The 24,282-nt window shown below is 42.0% G+C and overlaps 1 protein-coding gene across 1 annotated transcript in view; it reads right to left on the bottom strand.

The window, feature by feature from the left end:
* The window catches only part of LOC135214735 (actin-related protein 8-like), a gene marked incomplete in the record, with an annotated part of 206,757 nt that overhangs the window by 136,536 nt on the left and 45,939 nt on the right, over positions 1-24,282 (bottom strand). Inside the window, 2 exon segments of the mRNA XM_064249074.1 lie at positions 3,804-3,914; positions 12,357-12,530. Of these exon segments, the coding sequence (XP_064105144.1) occupies positions 3,804-3,914; positions 12,357-12,530 (285 nt within the window).

Here is a 24,282-nt window from a genome sequence, read left to right as displayed (position 1 = left end):
AACTATATTATATCACCATCTTATGGCACTAGACAACCGCCATAAAACCAGATCACCATTAATTGAGTCCGCCGATAACCGGGGACTGCCTGTGTTAGATGCTATTTGGGCAGCATTTGGAGGATGCAGTATTTTTACACTTTGGAGTGTACTTGGCTGACTTAAATTCTTTTTCAAAATCTTGCATCATGTCCTTTATATATTGCTGTTCTGTGGCAAGGACATTTTTTCATGTTATTCATAATTTCCTTGCGGAATTGATCAATAGCCGCAAATTGTATATATCTTTTGGGGAAGCTTGCGCATTTTGACTGAGCTTGAACAACTGAACTGTAACTGCCAGTTAACAAAGGGGCAGAAGTCTGGGTAAGTTACAATACCCCTTCAAAAATATAGTTATTTCAATCAGAGTTAGATATATCCTAGTATCCTTTTTGGGGTAAAGATCCTCTTCAGCTTTGATAGCTGTATGGGGGAAGGAATTCCTTCTAGAGTTTCTCCCATGGCTAGCTGAAATTTGTGTCCCTGATCCATCTTGGGTTTAGCAGAGCCATTTCAGTGGCTGAGCCAACTTCTTAGTCCATAGTAAGAATGTCACCCCCATGTAGATTCTGCTACTTCCTCCTGGGAGATATTAGGGACTGATGTTACTGGGTTTTGACCCAAACATAAATCTTGTTCTGAGAAAGGTTTAAACATCTGGTGCCAGACTTATGCCAGAAAGATATAATCTCCCCTTTCCTTACCCCTACTGAACCCTATCACCTACCAGACAGCTTTAAGTGAGTTGTTTCATCCTTAAAAATTATTGCCAGTACCAAACTACAAGTTTTGTAAATATTCAATATTATTCAAATGCTAATAATTCTATAAAAGTGTTGAAGATAAAAGAACAATTCTTTTGGCAGATACAACCTTAAATTTTTAAATTTAATCCCATATAAGATTTATTTTTGAAATATTATAAATTCCCATTTAAATGATGTTTTAATTATTGCATTTCCAGTGGCCCATGCAAATGCTAACACTATCTCCAAAAGTACTGAAGATAAAAATAAGAATTCTTTCGGAAGATAAAACCTTACGTCTTTAAATTTCATCCCATATAAGATTTATTTTCAAAATATAATAAACTCACATTTAAATAATGTTATCCTTTTGATGGTTTAACTTGAAGCTTCGCGAGTTATCACCTTTATAGCACCTTACTGGTTAGATGCTAGTCAGTATTAATTGGTTAATGAGGGACACTTCTGTAGTTCCTCATATGGTTTACATATTTGTAATAAATTCTATTAGAAATGGCATAAGTTAGTCTGACAGCCATATATGGCTGTATTAGTCCTTTTGCACTGGCTATGTGAAATTTTAATTTGAACTGTCATACCATTCAGACTAATCTTCAATAAACTAATTTGTTAATTAGTCCAAGCCACTGGTTTATATGGCTTTAGGTTAATGTTTCTAAAATAATGTACATCAAATGGCTTTAGTTTATTGCTTCTAGAATATGTAAAGTACATCAAACTAGGAATAAAGGATTTCCTAGAGGGTTCCTGCTCAACCTATTCTAGGTACTGCCTATTATAGGGCTTATTTAAAATTCTTAAGGATATAAGCCATGCTTATGGTTAGGATATTCCCTTAGAATGGGGGTTCCTATTTAATCTGGTTAGGCTACAGCCTGTTCCAGGTTTTTATCACCTTTAAAGATATAGGCTGCATAAGAGCTATGTAGCCTTACCAATAGGCTACCATATCAGTATCAGCCCCAGTCGTAAAAACTGTTATTTAATTAAGCCTAGGATACTGTTCATATCTAATTCTAAGTTATTTGGGCTAAACTACCACTCAGTAAACCAACAATAGTATGTGTCTTAAGTTGTTCTCTCTTAGCCTAGTACTGGGTATTGCCTAATCCAGATTATTCTAGATCATTCATAATGTAAAGGCTAAATAAAAACAGAAACCTACTCATATGTAAACTCACAGTTAGGCTAACATTTTTGTCTAACCAAGGTAGTGTACTATATCTAGCCCTAGGCTATATGGTCTGACATGCAAAACTGTAACTTTCTAATGTGAAACTTTATAGTTATGCTATCACCAAGTATACTAGGTTATTGTCTAATCATGATTAATTAATTTACCTTTAAGGGTATGGGATTAACCAGGTTGAATTTGTAGCCTTCAAGATAGGCTACTACCTCACAGCCCGTTTGGTCTACTATATAATACGTACAATAACTTGCTAATTTGAAACTTTATGGTTAGATCATCACCTAGTACATACACACAGGTTATTGTCTAATCCTGATTAACCACATAGCCTGTTTGGTCTACTGTTTTTGGTCTACTATTTAAAACAGTAACTTGATAATGTGAAACTTTATGGATAGGATATCACCTAGTATAGGTTAGTCTAATCCTGATTAATTAATTTACCTTTAAGGGCATGGGATTAACCAGGTGAAATTTGTAGCCTTCAGGTTCGTCTACTACCTTACAGCATATTCGGTTTACTGTTTTTGGTCTACTATATAAAAAACCAGTAACTTACTAATGTGAAACTTCATAGTTAGGCTATCACCTAGTCTACATTATTGCCTAATCAATCCAGATAATTTAACTCAATTTTAAGGGTATGCAATGATAGCCTAGAGTACCAAGACTATGCTTAAGTATACAGGCTTATGAAAGGAAAATGTCTGTAGCCTTTTATCTAATCTTAAGGTCTTTAGTATAAACTTAGGCTACTGCCCTAGGACCATAGCTTAATAGGATGTCTTTAAATCTTACCTTATTTCTGGTTCTTGTTTACCCTTAAGGATATATATTATCCTAGGTCATAGGCTACAGTCAATATATACTATAGTCTAGCTAACTTATTCTCACTGAATCAATGTAGATTGTAGGCTACTGCCTAGTAGGCTATTGCCGACATCATTATCAGAAAGGATTATCTATGTATGTATTAATAATAATAATTGTGGAACATTCCTAAAATTCTAAATAGAATGATAAATTCTTCAAAAACAATTTTGGCTACTACAAATAACGATCATAAATCATAAGAAGCGCCTGTGTACTGGTGCACCAGTTTACGGCTTTTCACGCACAATAAAATCATTGTTTCAGTATCAACTAAAATTTTTTAACTGGAACTTAAAATTATGCACTTAGTTTTCAATTTGGATGTTTCCTTGAGCCTTGGTAAAGAAATCAATAAATAAAGAAAAAATTTTCGGGGCTCTGGTTTGTTTACTGTCCAAGAAAGGAATGACTTCTTGGTCCATTTTTGGTTATAAGTAAATAACATGATGGCGCTTATGTGCACAGCCACTTCTTGTGGATTTTGACGTAGGTAAACTGGGTTCAGCATTCGCTGAAGATAAGAGAGTGCTCTCTTATCCTGAGTCTATTTATACTCTATCACATGTTATAAAGTTTACCATTATGACACAATACCCAGCCACAAGACAAGCTAAAAGAGATTTCTTTGACATTAGTATGATCACCACGGAGCTCTAGATAGACCATGGAAGAGACAGCGACTACACTATAAAAAACGGTTTACATTCCCATTCTCAAATTGTTATCTTCATTTGAGAAAGCTTAGAAATCTGTTTATGATCCCTAACTCATCAGCAATAGTTAAAATAGTCATAATAATATGAAGAGTGAATCAAACATGACCATGAGAGGGTTATGTAACATTATTCATATACAGTCAACTCAAGATGAAATGTATTAATCATATGCTTATGTCTCCTTACCTTCTAATAAAAATGATACAAGCTTACCTGAAGGACAAAGCAGCTGGAAAAGCCTAAACCATTCAGCAATAAATTCATAAGCTTCTTAACATGGTCGCGGTTGTAGATATCAGGAATAATTAATACTGCTCGATAAAACTGTAAAGGAAAATTCATGATAAACATAAATACTCAATACTCATGACATAAGATAAAAATACATGCATTTTATCATAAACTCATACAGTGGACCCCCCGTATTCGCGTTCTCCGGATTCGCGGACTCACACATTCACGGATTTCTCTCGGGAACGTTTCCCCGCATTATTCGCGGAAAATTCGCACATTCACAGTATTTTTCTATGAGAAATATCCACAAATTCTTGGTTTTTTTTTATCAATTTCATCATAAAATGCACTTTTTGTGATAAAACTATTAAAAAAACTAAGTATGAACATTTTCAGTGGGTTTTTCTTGAGTTTTAACTAACAAAATAGGCTGTTTTTAGCATTTTTATAGGGGTTCCAAACATTCGCGGGTTCTAACTATTCACGGGGGGGGGGTCGTCTGGTACGCATCCCCCGCGAATACAGGGGGACCACTGTATAGAGTATTTCTTTTGATTTACAAATTTCATTGCTTGTGTTTATTTTGGTTAAGCAGAATAGAAATTTGTGTGTGCTTGAGTGTATGTAACATGTGAAAGTTGAATATTTTCCCTACAAATTCTTAGTTTCCAAGAAAATTTCATTGTTTATTACATGAATCTATATACTACAGGCAGTCCCCAGTTACGTACTGGCAGACTCGGTTATCGGCGATCCGGTTTTATGGCGTTTGTTTAGCACCATAAAATTTATGGTGCCATTATGGCCTGAGTTCTAGTTATCGGTGCCATAAGGCGCCAATACAGTCGTCACCCCATATTTGCGGAGGATGTGTTCCACCACCCCCCCACACAAATAGTTAGAATCCGTGAATAGTTAAAACCCCTATAAAGATGCTTGCTGAAAATGGCCTATTTTGTTAGTTAAAACTCAAGAAAAATCCACTAAAAATTATTATACCTGGTTTTTTTAATACTTTTATCACAAAAAGTGCATTTTATGATGAAATTGATAAAAAAAACCAGGAATTTGTGGATATTTCTCAGAGAAAAATACCACGAATAGGCGAATTTCCCGTGAATAATGGGGTAGATATGGTACAGAGAGAAATCTGCGGATGTGTGAGTCCGCGAATCCGGAGAACGTGAATACAAGGCCCCACTTTAATAAGCTATGGTGCCATAACATACCTAACAGAGGTGCCATAATGGTGCTTATGGCACCATAAATCACAGAGTTTTGGTTCATGGCAGTTTCGCTTATCAGCACCCCTCCAAGAATGGAACCCCCGCCGATAACCAGGGATTGCCTGTACTTTTTTTTCACTGTAAGAATTTTGACCACCTAGTGGTGTAAAGGGGCCAAAATTCCATTTATCAATTGTTAGTTTTAAGAACCAATTAGTATCAAGAATTTGTTACTGAATAGACTTACATATTTTCAATTAAAACCATCTGCCTTTTGCTTTTACTGTTGCTTTAGTCTTCAATTTACCCACAACATCTTAACCAGCTGAGTTAGGTAATTGTTTTAATCAAACACTTTTGTACAATACTACTGCTAAACTGAATATTATCCATTAATCCTGCTTTTAACAGGATGCCACAGGCACAAACTTGTGACCAAGTTAGTATGCTTCATCCAGTTGTGTTTGCTGCTTATCCTATAAATTCAGAGGGCTAATATCCTACAGTTTCCTATGTTTTTGTTCTTTTTCTCAACACAGGGCAGCTATTAAGCAAGACACATAGGTTGCTGGCTCCAAGGCAAATTGCACAAAATGCTTTAAACCAGTTCACCTGCCATGAACACTGCCCTGGTAGGAATAGAGACAAATTTGATCAGTTGAAGGACATGTGAAATATGCAACATGCTCCTGGCAGCAAGCCTTATAGATGAAAGAGCTCAATTTATATATACAGCCTTTTAGGTCCAAGGTTTCATTAGGGGCATGGAAGAAGGGAATACATCTTTCCAGCAGATCTCCAGCAGCAACTATTCCTCCTATTACTTAAGCAGATTCCTCATCCTATGATTCCTTTGATGAAGATGAAAGGTCATCACTGGGACACATGCCACCAGTAACGGGTATGAATTGTACTCTCCCACTGAGTTTTCCCTCCTAAACCCAGAAGACCTAGCAGCACTCCCTTTTATTTCATATGAAGGATTCCTCAAAATTAAATCTAGGCTCTCCCATGCAACAATCTATTGTTATTTAGGATCCAAATAGGGTTCATCCTCTCATGAGGTTCTTGTTCTTTCAAGGACCATGGTCCTTTATCCAAGGCTACCACCCCTTTCCCAACCAGCAGCAACACAGCTGCTCTGGCCAATCCTTCATTGACAGTGGTACCTAATCAGAACTGACTTGTTTATGAGTTTCTGAAAGAAATCTTACACAGTATCAAGACTGTCCTTGATAATGAATGCCACTATCTCTGAACCGAGGATTCCCAGCAGGAATTCAAGACAACTCTAGACAATAAATTGAATGTTATCTCTAAAACTTTTTCAGTCCACCAAAGAGGGACTATAAAGTCAGATGGCCATCTGTACAAAGAATGTTTCTCTTGCTGAGAAATTTAGGTCCTGGGAGCAAGCTAACAGCAACCTATGAACAAAAAAAAGCTGAGTCAGTTGTTTAGATCGAATTTAGAGTCAGAAGACTCCTGTTCTAACAGGTGCACCTGGTCCTATAACCCCGAAAGCTGGAAGGATCAGGGGGCACCCATACTCACCTCTGATACCAATACAATACTGATAACCCTGGGTATAACACTTCAATGTGTATCCCTTTGCCAGATTCCAAATATCTCATCTACAAAAGGAAAACAACAATTAAGGTGGAATATACGTAAGTTTGAGAGAGAGCTACTTTTTCCAACAGTACAGAATGGCTTTTGATCCCTCCATTTTGCAGTTAAAACAGAAATTTTAGTGCCTACATAATCTTGGAGAACCAGTGCCTCATCTGGGTGGCCCAGCTTTCTATCTCGTTCACTTTTAAAACAACCAATCATGTGAAAGTACAATTTCAGAATTTTGCAGTTACTGAGAGGCATGAAGCAATTAGCAGAAATAAAGCCATTTACAAGAATTTCCACCATCCCAGTATCTGGCAACTCCACAAAGGAACAGACAACACTTACTTTTCCTTTTGAGTGAAGAAAAGCTCCCGCTGGACATGATTACCCAGCAGTTTGGTGGCCCAGGGAGGAAAATCTTAGATGGGTCAGTCATGTCTGAGTTTCATGCAAGGATCTACATCCTGTCCATCTTAACCTCTTCCAATACCAAGGAAGCAACTATGAGGAAGCTTCCAGAGTCTTCTAGAGCTTCCAAACACTTATGTGGACCCTATGGGAAGTATTCTAAGATTTTGAGGAGTGGTACCTCAGAGCCTGAAAAGAACAACTGGTGAGCACTGACAGGCTCCAATATGTCACTCTCTAATGTTACTCTACTATCACATTCCTCCCCCTTCTGTTATGACCTCTTAAGATTCTGTTGTAATAGAGCTCATTTGATGAGTCTGCCAACAGCATTGTTGATACCTACGTACTTTTCTGGATAATGTGGAAGCTGGGAAGCAATATGCCTCAGAGTTCCACCCACCCAAACTCAAGAAACCCTGGTATGGCCTACTGCCTTAGAAGCCTCATATCATCCCTTAGGTATCCCTCCAGCGATAAAAACTGGTGCAACAACAACCACAGCAGATACAACAAAAGCAACCACAGTGACTACAACAACAAGGCATACAAAAAAACACATATCAAAAGAAAGGAGGAAAGAAACGGCAAATCCTGGATTACCCGTGAAAGGCAAAGGAAAAGGTGCACCTAAAAGGATTTGCCAGGTTGGGGGTTGCCCTCTAAAGCATCACATGCACTAGAAGTCCTCCCCTTGGGGACACAGCATCATCTCCAGTGGGGCTAGGATGGCAATATCCAATACCTTCCACCCCTCAAAAGGTTTTCCAAAAACCAGAACCATCCTTGGAGGAATATGTACACAGGGCTTACCTACAGGGAGCAACAGAGAAAGATGAGTTTATTCATCATCAGGCAAATCTCTTCCACATCCCCATGAGGAACCCCTCTGAATAAAGAATGACCCTCAACTTGTCAAATATGAACAAACTATATGCCACAGGTTCCTGATAGCCCCTGTTACCCAAGTATATTTGCCAATTCCATCCAAGACTTGGACTGCCTCTATGGATCTGAAAGATGCTATTGACTTTCCATTCTTAAGGTTTCGGACAAGGAGAGATACATACAGTCTGCATCATAACCTTCAGCTTAAACATCTCTCCAGGAATCTTAGAAAAATTGCTAGCAATACCTGTAGTTGTTTAGAAACTCACAAAAGAGGGAATTCTTAACTGGTGGCCTACCTTGACAATCCTCTAATCTGGGCAGCCACCAGAAAAAGTGTGCCTACAAAACCTAAGAGTGGTAGTCAAAAGACCCCAATCAAAAGGTTTCCTGATAAACTAGGAAAAGTCTCACCTCACACTTCTAGTAGTCCTAATGCAAAAATTCAATGCTCCGAAAGGCAATCTTCTTGACGATCTTGTCACCCTCACTTTCTTTGATGGGGACGTTTCATCACCCACACTCCTAACTGTCACTGTCAGTGTCATCTCCTCACTTGTCATTTCTGGCCAAGAATGAGGACCCTTTGAAGAAGAAATCTCCTATTCTTCTACAGCAATTCAGAATTACAGATAAGATATTATGACCAGTCTGATCTATCCAGGTCTACCTACATGTTGCAAAAAACATCCCAAATGGTCCTTTTTTCTAACATCCTATCACAAACAAGCCAGATTCTCTGTAAGAGCTGAGAATTGTCTTAGTGTCCCTAATTAGAAAGGTAAAATGCTACCCCATTCATAGTTCATATAATGTATGGGGTTGAGTTTATCCGACTTTTGTTGAAGGTTCCTGCAAAGGAGTCTCCATGTTTACAAGACAGTGTTTTTAAACATTTATGCCATGTGCCACGACATCAAGAGAATTCAAGACCATTGAGAGTTGATAAGTGGTGCGGCAAGTCCTGGTCCCTTTGGCACTTTAATGGAAAGCAAAGGGCCTTCTTGATGCTGTGGCAATTCTGAGATATTGCCATGAAGAGGCCTAATAATCCTATATCTGAACTCGGCATAATAGGTAAGTCACTTTATAACCATAGAGAATAACACATAAATGGGTTCTTGTTTTATCCCAGCCTTCACTGTTAAACCTTAATGGGCATCCTGAATAAAAGAAGGTAATTTAAAAACTTTTGTGATTCTACCATGGACCATTTCATCATCTGAGTCACTGGAATATTTTATTCAGGAGCTAGGCCAATTCATCATCTGTTAATTTCTTTTGTATGCTCCTTTGAGAATGAACAGTAGTAACTATGGTATAAAAAACAGCTTTCCATGAAGGAATCGTTGCTACTGTGAGTCCTCAAACTTACCTGCAGATTAAAGGTGAGTATTTTTCTTTCAGAGAACAGGCAAGTACTGTCTGCATACTATTGCCACATCTGTGAGAAGGGTGAAGGAAAACAGAGGAAACATCGCAGGCACAGGAAAGAGCCATCAATCATTGTTTCAAATTAAGGGCACTATTCTGGCCAAGACTAATGAATGAATGATTGGAAGTTCTCTGGCATCCTGACATCAAAGGTCATTGACGCCGATATCGTTTATTATAAATAAAGAATATAATTATATGCAATTAAAACCATAAAAGCAAATATATCATTGTAAAAGTTAAATAGCTTTCAGAAGACCTGCTTCTGAAATAAATCTAAAAATGCCACTTGCATTGTATGACACATCATGTCCAAGAATCTTGGTAAGGATGAACCTGCCATCCTCACCTCGAGCCTCAAACAGATATCTATTTCTTTCCGTGCTATAAGTGGGGCATTCAGTCGTCAAATGCTTCACGGTCAAGGGTATCAAACAGTCGTCACAATATGGTTGGTGTTGGCCAGCTAGCAAAAAACTCATGTGTCATCCGAGTGTGACCAATTCGGAGACGACAAAGAGTAGTCTCCACTTTCGGGGGCATCACATTATATTTCCAAGGGGATATAACATTTGTTATTTCTCTCATCTTATTAGCAGCTCAAGCTTTTCCCAATGCTTTGCCAATTATTATAAATAAAATTCTTAATTGTAGGTAAAAAATCATTACATGGAATGGGATACCTTCTTGGTAGCAACTCAGCTGCAGCATTCTTTGCCAGTGAATCTGCCTCCTCATTTCCACACACACCTACGTGTGCCGGAACCCAACAAAATCTAACTGTTATGCCTTTCAGACCAATAATAAAAAGCCACTCTAAAATCTTTAAAACCAAAGGGTTACTAGAATTAAAAACTTCTAAAGCTTGAAGGACACTTCTTGCATCACTAAAAATGGTAAAATTGCCCTCAAATCTTTTAATGCTATTTTCTCAATGTAGTGGTTTTAATATGCCATATAGTTCTGCAGTAAATATGAAAGAGACTAAGAGGAAAAGTGCACCTCTACAATTAAAAGAACCACTATATACTCAAATCCAAACGCCAGCATCAGATTTGGAGCCATCTGTATATATAAAAGGTTGATTCCCTATGTTCTTCGACATGTTCATGAAAGAGAGACCTGGCTTCTAATTATCAGTCATTTGTTCTTTTTTATACCAATAAAATATTTACAAAAAGATATATCTGGTAATTTCCAGGGAGGGGTTGGTGATATCCTAAATGGAAGAACTCTATTTCTGGCTATATCAAGACCGTTTATTAATTGTTTTACCCGAAAACCATAAGGTTGAGGAGATTTTGGGTGTAACTCAAAATATCTACAATGCCTTACAAAGTTTGCAGTCTGACAGGCTAAAGAATTGGGAAGTCTTTGCAACCTAAACCAATACCGAATAATAGAAGACTTTCGGTAAAGGTCTAAAGTTAATTCTCCAGCGTCAACAAGGAGACTTGGAATAGGCGAAGTTCTAAACACTCCTGTGGCCAAGACTAACTATGAGAGAATTCGTTGATACTGGTTTGTCTGTCTTATGGAGCTATGGGGGATCATAAGAGTAACTCCTCTCAGGACTCACAGCAGCTACAAAAAATATAGTTTTCCTTCTTCAAAACCTGTTGATTAATAAAAAATTGAAAAAGTGTTAACATCATAAGCTAACTGGCTTACAGGCAGTCACCAGTTATCAGAAGGGTTCTGTTCCAACAACTTGATAAGCAAAAATCACTTATTTTTTATGCTTATTGGCACTGATAAGTGGATTTTGGTGCTGATAACTGGTTAATGGCACCTGTCAGGTATGTATCTGCACTAATACTCTATTATCAACACTAATAACTGGAAATAGCACATTTTGTTGACGAAATTCACTGATTTTTGGCACTAGACAAGCCCCATAAAACTGGATTGCTGATAACCAGGGATGGCCTGTACGTACATACTTGGTATTTGCCAATCTACTAACGCACAGAAAATTTTGACCATGAGGACATCCTTCTAAATACAGTCGACGCCCGCCTATTTGCAGTTCTGGATTTGCAGCTCCACCTATTTATGGATTTTTCTGTGGAACATATATTCCACATCATTCAAGGAAAGTTTGCTTATTCACAGAATTTTTCATAGGGAAATACTATTCACTAATTACTGTGTTTTAGTATTTTCATGATTAAAATTTTTCAAGATAAAACTATTAAAACAGGCATGTATAACCATTTTCAGAGGAGTTTTTTGTTGTTTGAACTATCAAAATAGGCAGTTATAAACATTTTTAGGGGGGTGTCAAATATTTGTAGGGAGTTTGACCCCTAACCCCCGCAAATCCTGGGGATTGCAAATAATATCCTAGGATGGAAATCTACTTATTTATATCGCTGCCAATCAAAAGAAAAGGCGCTATCAGTGCACACTAGAGCAGCTAATAAGATAAAAATATCAAAAGAATATACATAAAAACTTATCAAAATAAGAAGTGTTTATTGATCAACTGAGTGAAAAAGAAGGAATAAACTATTCTTTAAGGTATTTTGGGGAGTGAAATTCACACTTAGCCAGACCAAATGGACCCTGCTAAGTAAGGACACCATCCATCGGACATGACTAAGGTTTTTTCATGCTATGAATAAGGTTTTCCAGAACAGTTTGGTGAGAACTAGATGGTATTGGTTTATTATTAAATAAACATGAGCCAAAAGAACTACAATAAAAAAAAAAGGCTGTGCATTGTTCGAAGTGAAGTTTCAAGCTGAGGAAGGTTGTCGATGGAGTGAGGTACCCCACTGTGGGTACTGTCTCTCACTTCTTGCAAGAAGACTGTTCTCTTGGTAAATTTACCTCTGAGCCATGCTATGAATAACATAATGACTGGTTCAAGTATAACAGTTTGTACTCAATATGAACATATTCAGTTATATCTGAATGGTATAATGAAAATAATTCATAAAACAAAACATACCTTTAAATCTTTGATGGGGACATTGAGGACAGACGATATGCAGTGACCCCATATGGTTTCTAAATCTGCTAAAACAGCAGTAATAGAGCCTCCTAAGCCACTGTGAATGTTGAGGTCACCTCTCACAAAAGGAAAATGAACGTTGTACTCTAAATCAGGATGAAGAGACAGAATCTAAAAGAGAAAATTTGAACTTTAAGTATATTAGATATATCTCTTAAATTCATCTTAATATCATCTAGCACAAAAATCATAACACTGAATTATTATATATTTCCCTTAACCTGGTGGTGAATGATGACCTGATCATCTAAAACTTAAGTATAGTATTACTAATGGGGGTATCATCAAATAGTCTTTGGAATGCAGGAATAATACCATAAGGGGAATTTCCTGATTAAAAAGAACAAACATAAAAACAAGCCAACCATAGTAAGGATCTTGAGGTAAGGAAATCAACATAAACAAGTCTGTATTCTAAGAAACACAGCAGTTGTTTAACAAACTATATGATTTCCTACACAAATGCTAACAATCTAATCATGAAAGTGCACCACTGATACATTCAGGACAGAGTAACTGACTTTTATTATTCAAACACTCTATAGCCCTCAGAGACATTAGCTAATTGCTACAAAATTAAGACACTTCATGTATTATGCAATGGGCTTGCTGAAAACAAGAGAACATTTTTCAAATTATTGATAAAAGAGTGTCTGATTATTCAGCAACAGAGTTTTTAGAAGCAATCATTGAAGTACAAAACACACACACACACAAATTTAAAATGACCGGCTGACAAGTTTAATTTAGAAAAACTAGCAATTAAGGATCGATCATTCAACCAGTACCCTTTTATGATAATAACTTGAGGTAAATACCTTTTAAGTACCAAGCCCATCAGTGGAATGATCACATTTATTCTTATGGCTGATGAGGGCTTTTAACAGATGATGGTTTTTTTCATATCAGATTGACAGTTTTTTATATCAGATTTGTATTCAAAAATTCTCATTAATAAGGATCTTCAAATTTCCTCTGATAAATTTAATTACATATGCATTACATGTACTTTTTAAACACAGGCAATCTTTTCCACTATTTGTTTCCAAACAGTAATTTACCTATAGACTTTACCACCAGAATTACAATATACTAAATAACAATCATTTAAATATGTTCAAATGCCCTTCCCTATGGGATCCCTCCATAAAATGCCTTTTTTGAGCAAAAAGCAATTTGAAATTTAATACAACCCTATTAGGTTACACAGGCATGATCATATTGTCAGGAATCTAAGAGGTACACCTTAGAATGAAGATGAGAAAGAACACTGCTTTTGACTGGCCATGCATCTGGGAATCCAGTGTTCTCAGCAGTGGTAAATCATTCCCCTAAGGTGCCCGGAGTGGGGTCAGGTGGAAGGCCCTTGCTGTAAACTTAAACTTATGAGGTATATATTAAAATAATATATACTTTGTTGGTAACAATAAAAACAAGATATATCATTTTACACAAAACACAACAGTCTACATGAGTCTGAATAACTGTTTATGCAAAGCTTTTTGGAAAGGGAGGAATCTTGGGAACAGCAAATTTTCAGCTGAGGTGTCAGTGAGGTGAACTGCTGAGTACAGGTGAAAAATGAAGTTTTCAAAATAAAATTAATATTGTAATACTTACCTGAACACCTGAATTAGCCCTAGTCACTGACCAGCCCGAACTACATCCCCACAACTGATAGTGCTACCAACGGTGCAGGTAAAATTTGTCTACTGAGTTATCTGTGGTATTGTTGGCAACACTGCTGCAAATACCGGCCGCCAGAGGTGTACTTCCTCAATTGAGTCATTCACTATCAAATTGAAGAGGGGAGGAGGGTGGGAATCATTCATGTATTCAGGTAAGTATTACAATATCAATTTTATTATGAAAATTTCATATTGCAATACAATCCCTGAACACCTGAATTAGCCCAATTAACAATACTTAAAGGGAGGTGGGATCAATCTCAATCAGCCTGACCTGACAACAGCCCATATGCAGGTAACTCAATATCAACCCACCATGTGTAAAAGTATGTAACCTCACCTAGTTGTTCAACTTGGTAGGTGAGGATGCTTGCGGAGAGAGTACCTCAACCTCAGTCTCGTATCTAAGGTCTTGTCTCAATCATAATTGCCTCCCATGTGGCTATCTAGCCTCTCATATTTGGAGGAGAAGTTGAGTGAGCAGGCCCTTCGAGTTCTCAGCTGTTCACTGATAAGATGACTGTGCCCAAGAAATGAAGAAGTTCCAATATGATGATCGGGATCTGCCTAGCTTCCAAGACATACGAGAAATACACTTAAAATTAACTGACACTGTTCCTCCTTGATAATCTTGGTAAACCTCATTAGTAAACTCAGGAAAATTCTGCAATACGTGATCGAGAATGTTGGAAAATCCAAAATGGAAACATTGTCTTACTAATAACCTATACCCCTGTGACAAACCTTACAAATTAGCATTGTACTCAGCCAAATTAAAACACTGGTCCCAAGAATTACCGCCACCAAAAGATAACCCAAACTTATCCCCCGAGGGAAAAGGAACCTTCGAAGATGAAGGAGTACTATCTAAATCTCAGCATCCGACACATCTGAAAACACATCCACACTCCCACCTACAGACTTAGGAGCCTTTTGTCGAAGAGACTTAGAAGCAGGAAATAAAACCTCAGACGGATCCAAGGATGAACCCGTCATACATGACATACTATCTGATAGCCTTTCCTCTAACTTCCTAAACAACTCTGATTCTAGGGCATCTTTATCCACTGACTGAACTTCTACCGTTGACCCTACCCTACATTTGCTCTTGGAAGCAAAAGATTTCCTATGCTTAATGTAATCATGCAATTGCTCTACCGACCAATCCCTAAACACTTCACACCTCTGGCTGACGATACACTGAACTTTCCTACAAGTAATAGTACACAGAGAATGTCGGTCATGTCTGAATGCACTCATCCTCCATTTGCAGGACCGATGAGCGCCAACATCTTCAACACCAGATTGCTCGGACTTCATGGCAGTAGAAGAAGCAGAAGTAGAGGTGTTGGCTGACTAAGTTTCCTTATGTATCTTCTCCATCTCGAGTCCAATTACGAAGCCAAGTCAAAACCAGGAAGGACATTCCAAAATCCAAAACATAGAAAAAACCAGAAGCGTAGATATCAATAAAAAGCTAAAGTCGTAATCCAGTATCCAGAAAGCAATATATAGAGTGGGGGTCGGGCTAAAGACCAAAATATTCGCCTGATGCGTGACCACGTCCTCACAGCACAGCAAACTAATAACAATTGAGGAGGTAGGCCTCTGGCGGCTGGTATTTGCAGCAGCATTGCCAACAATACCACAGGTAACTCAATAGACAAATTTTACCTGCAGCGTTGGTAGCACTGACAGTTAAATACCCACTTTGTGGAAAAAATTTGTGGGAATGTAGTTAGGGCTGGTCAGTGACCAAGGCTAATTCAGGTGATCATGGAGTGTGTTGCAATATAGAAATTAACCAGACCATATGTCTTTCATAAAAGTGCCAGAAGCAACTGGTCAACAAGGTGGGGCTGGTACACCTTGTAAGGCAAACAAGAAACCTACCAAGTTTGCCACAACTGGGGGAGGACAGTCAGAATGGATTTAGAAATTATAAAAACTTCAGAAAGATAAGATGAGGCACTTTTCTGATAATCTACCAAGCAGCTTTTGCTTTCTCATCAGCCTGTCTTACACACTTTTTGAAAAAACAGAAAAGTGAACAAAAAAGAGGATACATACCTGATTGTGCCCTAAAGCAATGGAACTCAAACCCAAGTCTATGGAAGGCCACAATACAATGGCTATGGCACAGTCCAAGGTTGGAAAACAAGGTCTGTATTCAGTGTAACCTTCACTTAGAAGGGTTACCCACCAAGAACAAAGGATCCCTTGTAAAAGAGTGGCCTGTCAAGACTAAAGACTCTCTTTTACCCTAACTCATGACGTGAATGTTGCTAAGAAAAGCCACATTAACACGCTTCCTTTAAATATGGAGAGTAGGTCTTTTGTTTAACTGCAATTTCTTAGAATATCTTTCCTCATAAGGAAAGCAGATACCTCAAGATCTTTTGTGGTAATGTTAGCGAAGTGGTTATTTGAATACCAATCTAATTCCTTTTGCATGCGTAAACAAAATCCCACAACCCATCTCATTTCAGTTTAAAGAAATTTAACACTTCCCCATGTAGTATTCTTATGCTAGTATGTAAATCATTTCCTCTAAAGGAAATAGCCATGATGTTTCTTTATTTTACCTTAAAAATTACAATTTTTTAAAGTAAACTGTATTTTTCCTAACTATATAAACCTGAGATAATTTACATAAGGAATTACTATTCAGCGCCAGCTGGACCGGTCGTAAGATTTACTAACAAGGTAGTTCGGCAGTAACTGCTTGTCAGATGGTCGGGAGTCCCGCCCGACTGGAGGTAAACATACCACTTTGGTTTAGGCCCAGGAACAGAGTGACAGGTGGCATGAGGTGGGACTATTTGTAAAGGACCTCAGGTTTGTATAGTTAGGAAAAATACAATTTACTTTAAAAAATTGTGATTTGTTCCGACACGTTATACAAACCACCGATCCTTTACATAAGGAAAACTCACTTATTGGTGGGAGGAATCTGAGTCTTGTGAACAGGCTGGTGTTCGCCACAACATGGGTTCCCTCCCTAGTCATAAAAGCATAGGGGGGGAACCTAGCCTCTGTCCAACTGATTGGAGTGAGAACTGCAGGATCAGTGGCCAGTCCTCTGGACCAATTCATAATAGGGAGGCAAGCGTACCTCTTATGAATAGCAAGCAAGAACTAATGTTCTAAGTAAGAAGCCAAATACATAAAGTATTGGGTTTGTTTCTTACTGCTGTCCGCTTCCCCCCTTGCTAGGGAAGGGACAGATAAATGCTTCTATCCCTAATGAAAGGGATAGAATGGAGCTCGGTTACGTAGCTTACCTGCACCGTTGTTCTGTCCAGCATTGTGACAACCGTTACCCTCTGCCTGCAGGGAGAGGGAAGAAAAGAGAAGGAAGAGGAGCCAGTCACACTCTCATTCACTCTCCATTCATGCGATATCACGAGGACGAGATGCTACCTTATCCTATAAAGGAGCTGGGTAAGCTACACAACTTGTTGAGCAGCCACCACGGGTCCCAAGGAAAAAGTGTCCAAGGACCTATGGGCAACATCCAAAGGTAGAAGGAGGTGAAGGTGGTCTGGTTGGACCACACCCCTGCCTTCAGCACCTGTGCGACGGACAAGTTCTTGCAAAATGCGAGGGTTGGACCAATGCCTCTAACTTCATGGGCTCTAGGACAAAAGGTACTGGTGTCAGCACTCCTGTCAGAGTTGTACGCTTTCCTGATTACCTCATGAAGCCAGAAAGAAACTGTTCTTGGACACTTCTTTCTTGGTCACCCCGGTGCTAATGAAGAGGCGTCGACACTCAGGCCTGAGGTGTTAGGTTTTCTTCAGATAGCGCCGTAGCACCCTCACAGGACAAAGCAGCATCTCTTCCATATCTTTACCAGCGAAGTCCTCTAGGGAGGGGATCGTGAAGGACTCAAACCTGGCGTCAGGGACCGAAGGGTTCTGAGTCTTCGCTATGAAATCCGGGACAAAGTTGAGCATAACTAATCCCTATCCCCTCGAGTATTTGATATCAAAGGAAAGACCATGAAGTTCTCCTACTCTCTTCTCCGATGCCAGGGCCGGCAAAAAGACGGTCTTGAGGGTCAGATCCCTGTCTGACGACTTCCAGAGAGCCTCGTAGGGTCTACGAGTCAAACTCCTTAAGACAAGAGTCACATCCCACCCTGGGGGCCTGAGTTCCCTGGGTGGGCAAGACCTCTCAAAGCTCCTCATTAGGAGAGATATTTCCATGGAGGAGGAAATATCAACTCCTTGAAGTTTAAGGACTAGGGCCAAGGCAGCTCTGTATCCTTTGACTGCAGAGACAGAGAGGAGCTTCTCTCGGCAAAGAAAGATGAGGAAATCCACTACCTGCTGAAGAGTGGCTCTGAGAGGAGAGAGACCCCATCTACAACACCAACCACAGAAGACGGACCACTTTCCCTGGTACGTTTACTGCTGCAGAGGACTGTCTGAGGTATCCAGCCATCTCTGTTGCTGCTCGGCGAGAAAAGCCTCTTGCTCGCAAAAGATGGTGGATAACCGCCAGCAGTGAAGACACAAGGAATGTACTGTCTGGTGGTACCATTCTACATGTGGTTGACACAGCAGGTTGTGCCATGGGGGAATCTCTCGCAGTGCCTCTGAGAGAAGAGCCAGCAGGTCCAGATACCAAATGGATACCAAATGGCCTGAGGCCATTTGGGTGCCACCAGAATCATCCAAAGATTGCTGGTGACCAGCACCCTGCTGATTCCCTTGCGAATCAGGCAGAACGGGGGAAAGGCGTAGACTACGAGGTTGTCTCACGGGTGTTGGAATGTGTCCTCTGCAGCTGCCCATGGGTCCAGCACAACTGAGAAGAAAACCTGAAGTTTTCTGGTGTGCTGGGTGGCGAACAGATCCACTACTGGACGCCCCCACAGGTCGAAGAGCCTTTCTGCCACGTCTGGGTGAAGAGACCATTCGGTCCCAATCACCTGATTCTGGCGGCTGAGCTTGTCTGCCACTACATTCCTCTTGCCTGAAATGTATCTGGCTGACAGCTCTACCGAGTGAGCTATGGCCCACTCATGCACCTGCATCATCAACTGGTGCGACGGGAGGGACACAAGCCCCCCCATTTTTTTTATGTATGCCACTACTGTGGTGTTGTCGCTTATCAATACCACTGAGTATCCCATCAGTCGTTCCCGGAACTCTTGGAGGGCGAGAAACGCAGCCTTGACTTCCAGGAAGTTGATGTGAAGGTGCCTGTAGTGATGGTTCCACACTCCTGCAACCAGCAACTCTTCCAAGGTGTGTGCCCCAACCCTCAGTCGATGCGTCTGAGAACAGAAGCATCTCCGGAGGGGGAGTGAGCAGGGGCCCTCCTATTAAGAAGTTCCTGTGGTCTAGCCACTGGTCCTTACTTCCTCCATGAGAGGAACCAGGAAGTACTGTGGATCCCATGCCTGTGACCAACACTCCTTTAGTCTCCATTGAAGAGACCACAGGTGAAGATGCCCGTGAGGGACTAACTTCTCTAGTGACAACAGGTGACCGATCACGACTTGCCACTGCTGAGCTGACTGTTCCTGTCATGACAGGAACCGTCTGGCTGTCTCCCTGAGCCTGCTGATCTGCAAGTCTGCAGGGAAGACTCGTGCTGCTAACATATCGATCAGCATGCCCAGGTACTTTATCCTGTGCTTGGGCTTGAGATCTGACATCTTGAAATTTACCATGATCCCCAGATCGCGGCATAAGACGAGGAGTCGAGCTCTATCCTGTAGCAACAGTGAGCGGGAGCTCACCAGGACCAGCCAATCGTCGAGATAACTCATCAGACGTATCCCAACCGAATGGGCCCAAGCCAACACGAGAGTGAACATTCGCATGAACACCTGTGGGCAGTTGAGAGACCGAAACAAAGTGCCCTGAATTGGTACACCGTCCTGTCGAGGATAAAGCGGAGGTACTTCCTGGAGGACTGGTGGATGGGTATTTGAAAATATGCATCCTCCAGGTCCACTGAAAGCAGGAAATTGTTCTCCCTGATGGAGTTGAGCACTGAGCATGCCGTTTCCATCGTGAACCGAGTCTGGCGAATGAAACCGTTCAAGGGAGAGAAATCTGTCACCGGTCTCCAGGCCCCCGTAGACTTCTTCACCAGGAAAAGTCAGCTGTAGAACCCCGGTGACTGATCTCGCACGATCTCCATAGCTCCTTTGCTCAACATGGTCTCCACTTCTTGTATCAGTGCTACATCCCTGGCAGAACCGGAAACGTACGTCTGAAGGTGGACCAGGTGTGAGGTGTAGGGTGGCCTCGACTCGAAGGGCAGTAGGTAACCCTCCCGAAGGACATCCACTGCCCAAGTCTCGGCTCCATAGTGCTGCCAAGTTGCCCAATGGCTTCAATGGCTTGCCAGGCACCAACCCCCCTTCCGGCAGCAGTTGAGGGGGAACGCTGTCCCTAGCGTTTCCCTCTCTTCCCCTTCCATTAGCCCCTTTCCCGCAAGAGAAGGAAACTTGAGAGGAGGGCTGACGCTCACTTCTCGAAGCGAAAGAGGAAGGCTGGGTCTTTCCTTGCGCTGCCCTCGACAGTGCTGAAGTCTTGGGAGCAGAGGAAGCGCTAGCTAAGCTCCTACGCTTAGCCTGGTGTAATAAGCGGTCGCTGTCCTCAGTTCTCCGCTTTTCCACCGCAGCGTCCGCCATCTCTCTGGAGAAGAGAGAGGAGGAACCCAGCAACGGTCCGTTGCGTAGACCCAACGTCACCTAGCGACTGGCCGCCCTGGTACCCTGGTTATGTGAGTCAGGACTGCGTCCCTTCTCCTCAAAACCAGGTTGGCCCACAGGTTGGCAGTCTGGTGGGCGAGGTAGGAGATGGCCCTACCTCCAGACTGGCAGTCTCTCAAACGTCAAGTCCTCCTCAGGAACGATAGCTCCCGAGGAGGCTGCGACTCTGGATACCATGAAGGACCACAGATCCAGCCAGGAGATGGCCTGGAAAGCTGCCATGGAAGTGGAATCCAGGGCATATGCCTCTTGCTGTGAGAACCAGAGGTTCTCAGACAGCAGGTGATGAAGAGGCACTCCTGGAGTTAGACGAGCTAGCTCCAGGTCAACCTGCTTGGTCGGCAACGGGTCTATTGAAGGCACGTAGAACCGCCGCTGACAAGGCAGAGGAGGGTAAAGCAGCTTGTCCAACTTGCTGGCTTTGAGTGAGGCCTCTTGTTCGGAGACAAGGGCGTTCACTTGGTCCAGCACACCATCAGCCAAGGAAGACCGGGGTAGTCCCACCGTTGCTCTGGGTTCCTTCTTAGGACCCCAGAACAACTCCAACCTCGATGGAGGGTCAGAGGGAGCAACCACCGATCCTTCCCCAAGGTCGTTGTGCTGACGAATCAGCGCAATGACCTCTGCACAGGACCTCTGTATCTCGGGGGTGATCGCGTCCTGGGGAGATGGACCGTCAGATCCATCCAGGCTGATCACTTCCCGAGACACTCTTCCTTCAGGAGGAAGAACTTCGCCAGACCCCTCATGGTCTCCTCCAACCACTTGAGTATATAATCTGTTTGGTCCTAAGAACGAACCAGGCTCATTGGCTCTCATGGCCGGACCGTAAGGAGCGCACTCCTCACAGTCACTCCTGTTCGCCTCGCTCCTCCCGGTGTAGCCCGAGGAGGTTGAAGGGACAGGTGAGGAAGACCTGATGCTCCTACCCTGCCTACCAGCAGAGCCGGCAGGCTGGGAGGACTGCAGGCAATCGCCAACCCGAGGTGGTGATCAAGCTGTAGGTCTAAACCAGCGGTCTTCCTGTGAAGAAACGCTGGACTGAGGACGGTAGCATCGGTCTTGTGCGCCAGGGGTGCTGCTACCAGCCGTGCGAGCTATCCGGTTCCGGTGGTAGCGATGGACGGGTGACTGATAGGATCCACTAACGTGGTGAAAGTGAGCACCATCCTCACAACGCACCACGGTCCCAGAAGCAGCCGAGGCTGTTCCTGGTGACCGAGGGAACCTCTTCCCAGCCTCAACACGTGAATGGTCTGGTGGGACCGTCACGTCAACCCTGGGAACTGAACGATCGCTGCACAAGTGATCGCTGGTCTGGCGAGAGTCACCTGAGCGACTCTTACCATCCTTCCGCTCCGTGCCTGGATCCTGACGGTGAGCGTACTCAGCCGTCTGGTTCCTGGCTGCACGATCACCTACCATACACTTGGTGACGCGAGCGAGCGAGTGGCCGAGACGGTTCCCCGGTCTGGAGGTGGAACCTCTGGAGCCAGGAGCGGAAGTACCAGTGGTGGCTGGTACCTCCACGGTACCCGTCTTCTTCTTCCCCTCCGGGGCACATACGGCAACGGAGCTTGTACCGCAGTCGAGGGGGTGACTGTGGTCATGTGCTGGGTATACACCAGGTGAGGCGGAGCTGCATAACCTGGTGTCGACACAGTCGTAGTCGTCCTCATCTCCAACCCGTGAGACTGGGGCTGTAGCAAGATGATGGATGAGCCCCTGAATACTCGGAGTGCCCGAAAGACTCAGCGAGTGCCGCCTGCCGAAGATCCCCACCCGCAGAGGCAGACACACCTGAGGAAGCAAGAGTCAGGTTAAGGGGCGGGGGCGGTTCCTGTTCACTCAGCAGGGGAAGGATCCCACCCTGAGCAGACAGAAGACCCCGAGTACAACTCCAGGTTGGGGTGTCGCCCTCCCTCCTCTGCACTTGACAAATCGAGTGAAGAGGTGGAGGGGGACACGTCCCCCGAAGGGGAGAGGGGCATACACAGTAGCTGACGAGGAGGGAGAAAAGAAGAGGACGTATCAGTCACCAGAGGTGTCGAGGGAGAGCTTTCTGACGACACCTTGCCGGCCCTACGTGGCTTCTTCCTCTTCTCGTACAGCTCCCACTGCTCCTCCGACCAAGAGACACAAATATCACAGGTTAAGGACAGAGAACATTCACGCCCTTGGCACCTATTACACAACGGATGAGGGTCCACAACATCGCTGGACTTGAAAGCCCCACACTTACGGCCTCCCACTCCAGAGCACACACTGCGGTTGGATTAGGGGCGTGAGGGCTTCTCCGATTCGTGGGACTGCATGGTCAATCCAGCGATGCAATACCACCAAAAATAAACAAATAACAATAAGAGTACTACTTACAGTCATTCACACTAGTATTCTAAGAAACAGGTTGAAAGGTAAGTAAGCTTGAAACAATCTCACGACAGGCGGGCAGAGAGGCGAGCACACGTCTTCACCTGACGGTGGTCAAAAGCAAAGTGGTATGTTTACCTCCAGTCAGGTGGGACTTCCGACGATTGGACAAGCAGTTACTGCCAAACTACCTTGTTAGTAAATCTTACGACCGGTCCAGCTGGCGCTGAATAGTAATTCCTTATGTAAAGGACTGATGGTTTGTATAACGGGTCGGAACAATCGGGCTTTTGCCTTTAGAATCTACCAGTTACGTATTTAGAGTCTAGCTACGTAGTTGACATAATCATAGTGGGAGCAACAAAAGTAACTTAACAAAAGAACCAGCACATTCACCTATCAACATACTTTCTGTGAAGATGCTCAGTATAAAAAAGGAACATTTTTTTGTGAATCAGACTTATGACCTTTATTTCCATCTATAACAGGGTATGAGGCCAGTATCCACAGAAATTGAACTTTTTAAATTCTAAAAGGAGTTCAACCTATATGCAGGGTTGATTTAACTGAAACCTCACCAAGATTTGATAAACCAGAGAACTTCACTCTTTTCCAAAGGGAACAGCTATAATTTAAATTTCATTCCCCTCAATGGTGTTATTATGGTTGTCTCCCACAGCATTTAATCATCTCCTTATGAGCTTCCCAAATACTGAGGATTTTTATGCTTAAGATTCCAAGATGAGTATCAACCACATGAGTTAAGAACAACCACCCTAAAGAATATCATACTTTTATTATCATTATTGCTTACTTCATAAGGGTTCAAATTAAATGTACTATGGAAGGTTATCTATATTTCTACTACCTCATCCACCATCCTGAGACCTGGGGGAGATGGCCCTTGTTGAATTCCCTGGGTCCTAGCCTTGAGTCATATTATGCTGATGGAGTGTCAGAGGAACCATGGGTATTAATGAGATCATTAAGTTCAATCATCTCTGTATGGTATGGAATGTAAAAAAAAGAAAAAAAAAAATTCTTGAAAACCTTACAATGTATCAAC

The sequence above is a fragment of the Macrobrachium nipponense genome, chromosome 46, assembly GCF_015104395.2.
Source record: "Macrobrachium nipponense isolate FS-2020 chromosome 46, ASM1510439v2, whole genome shotgun sequence".
In the NCBI taxonomy this organism is placed as follows: Eukaryota; Metazoa; Arthropoda; class Malacostraca; order Decapoda; family Palaemonidae; genus Macrobrachium; species Macrobrachium nipponense.
This window is presented reverse-complemented; position numbering and strand designations above follow the sequence as displayed.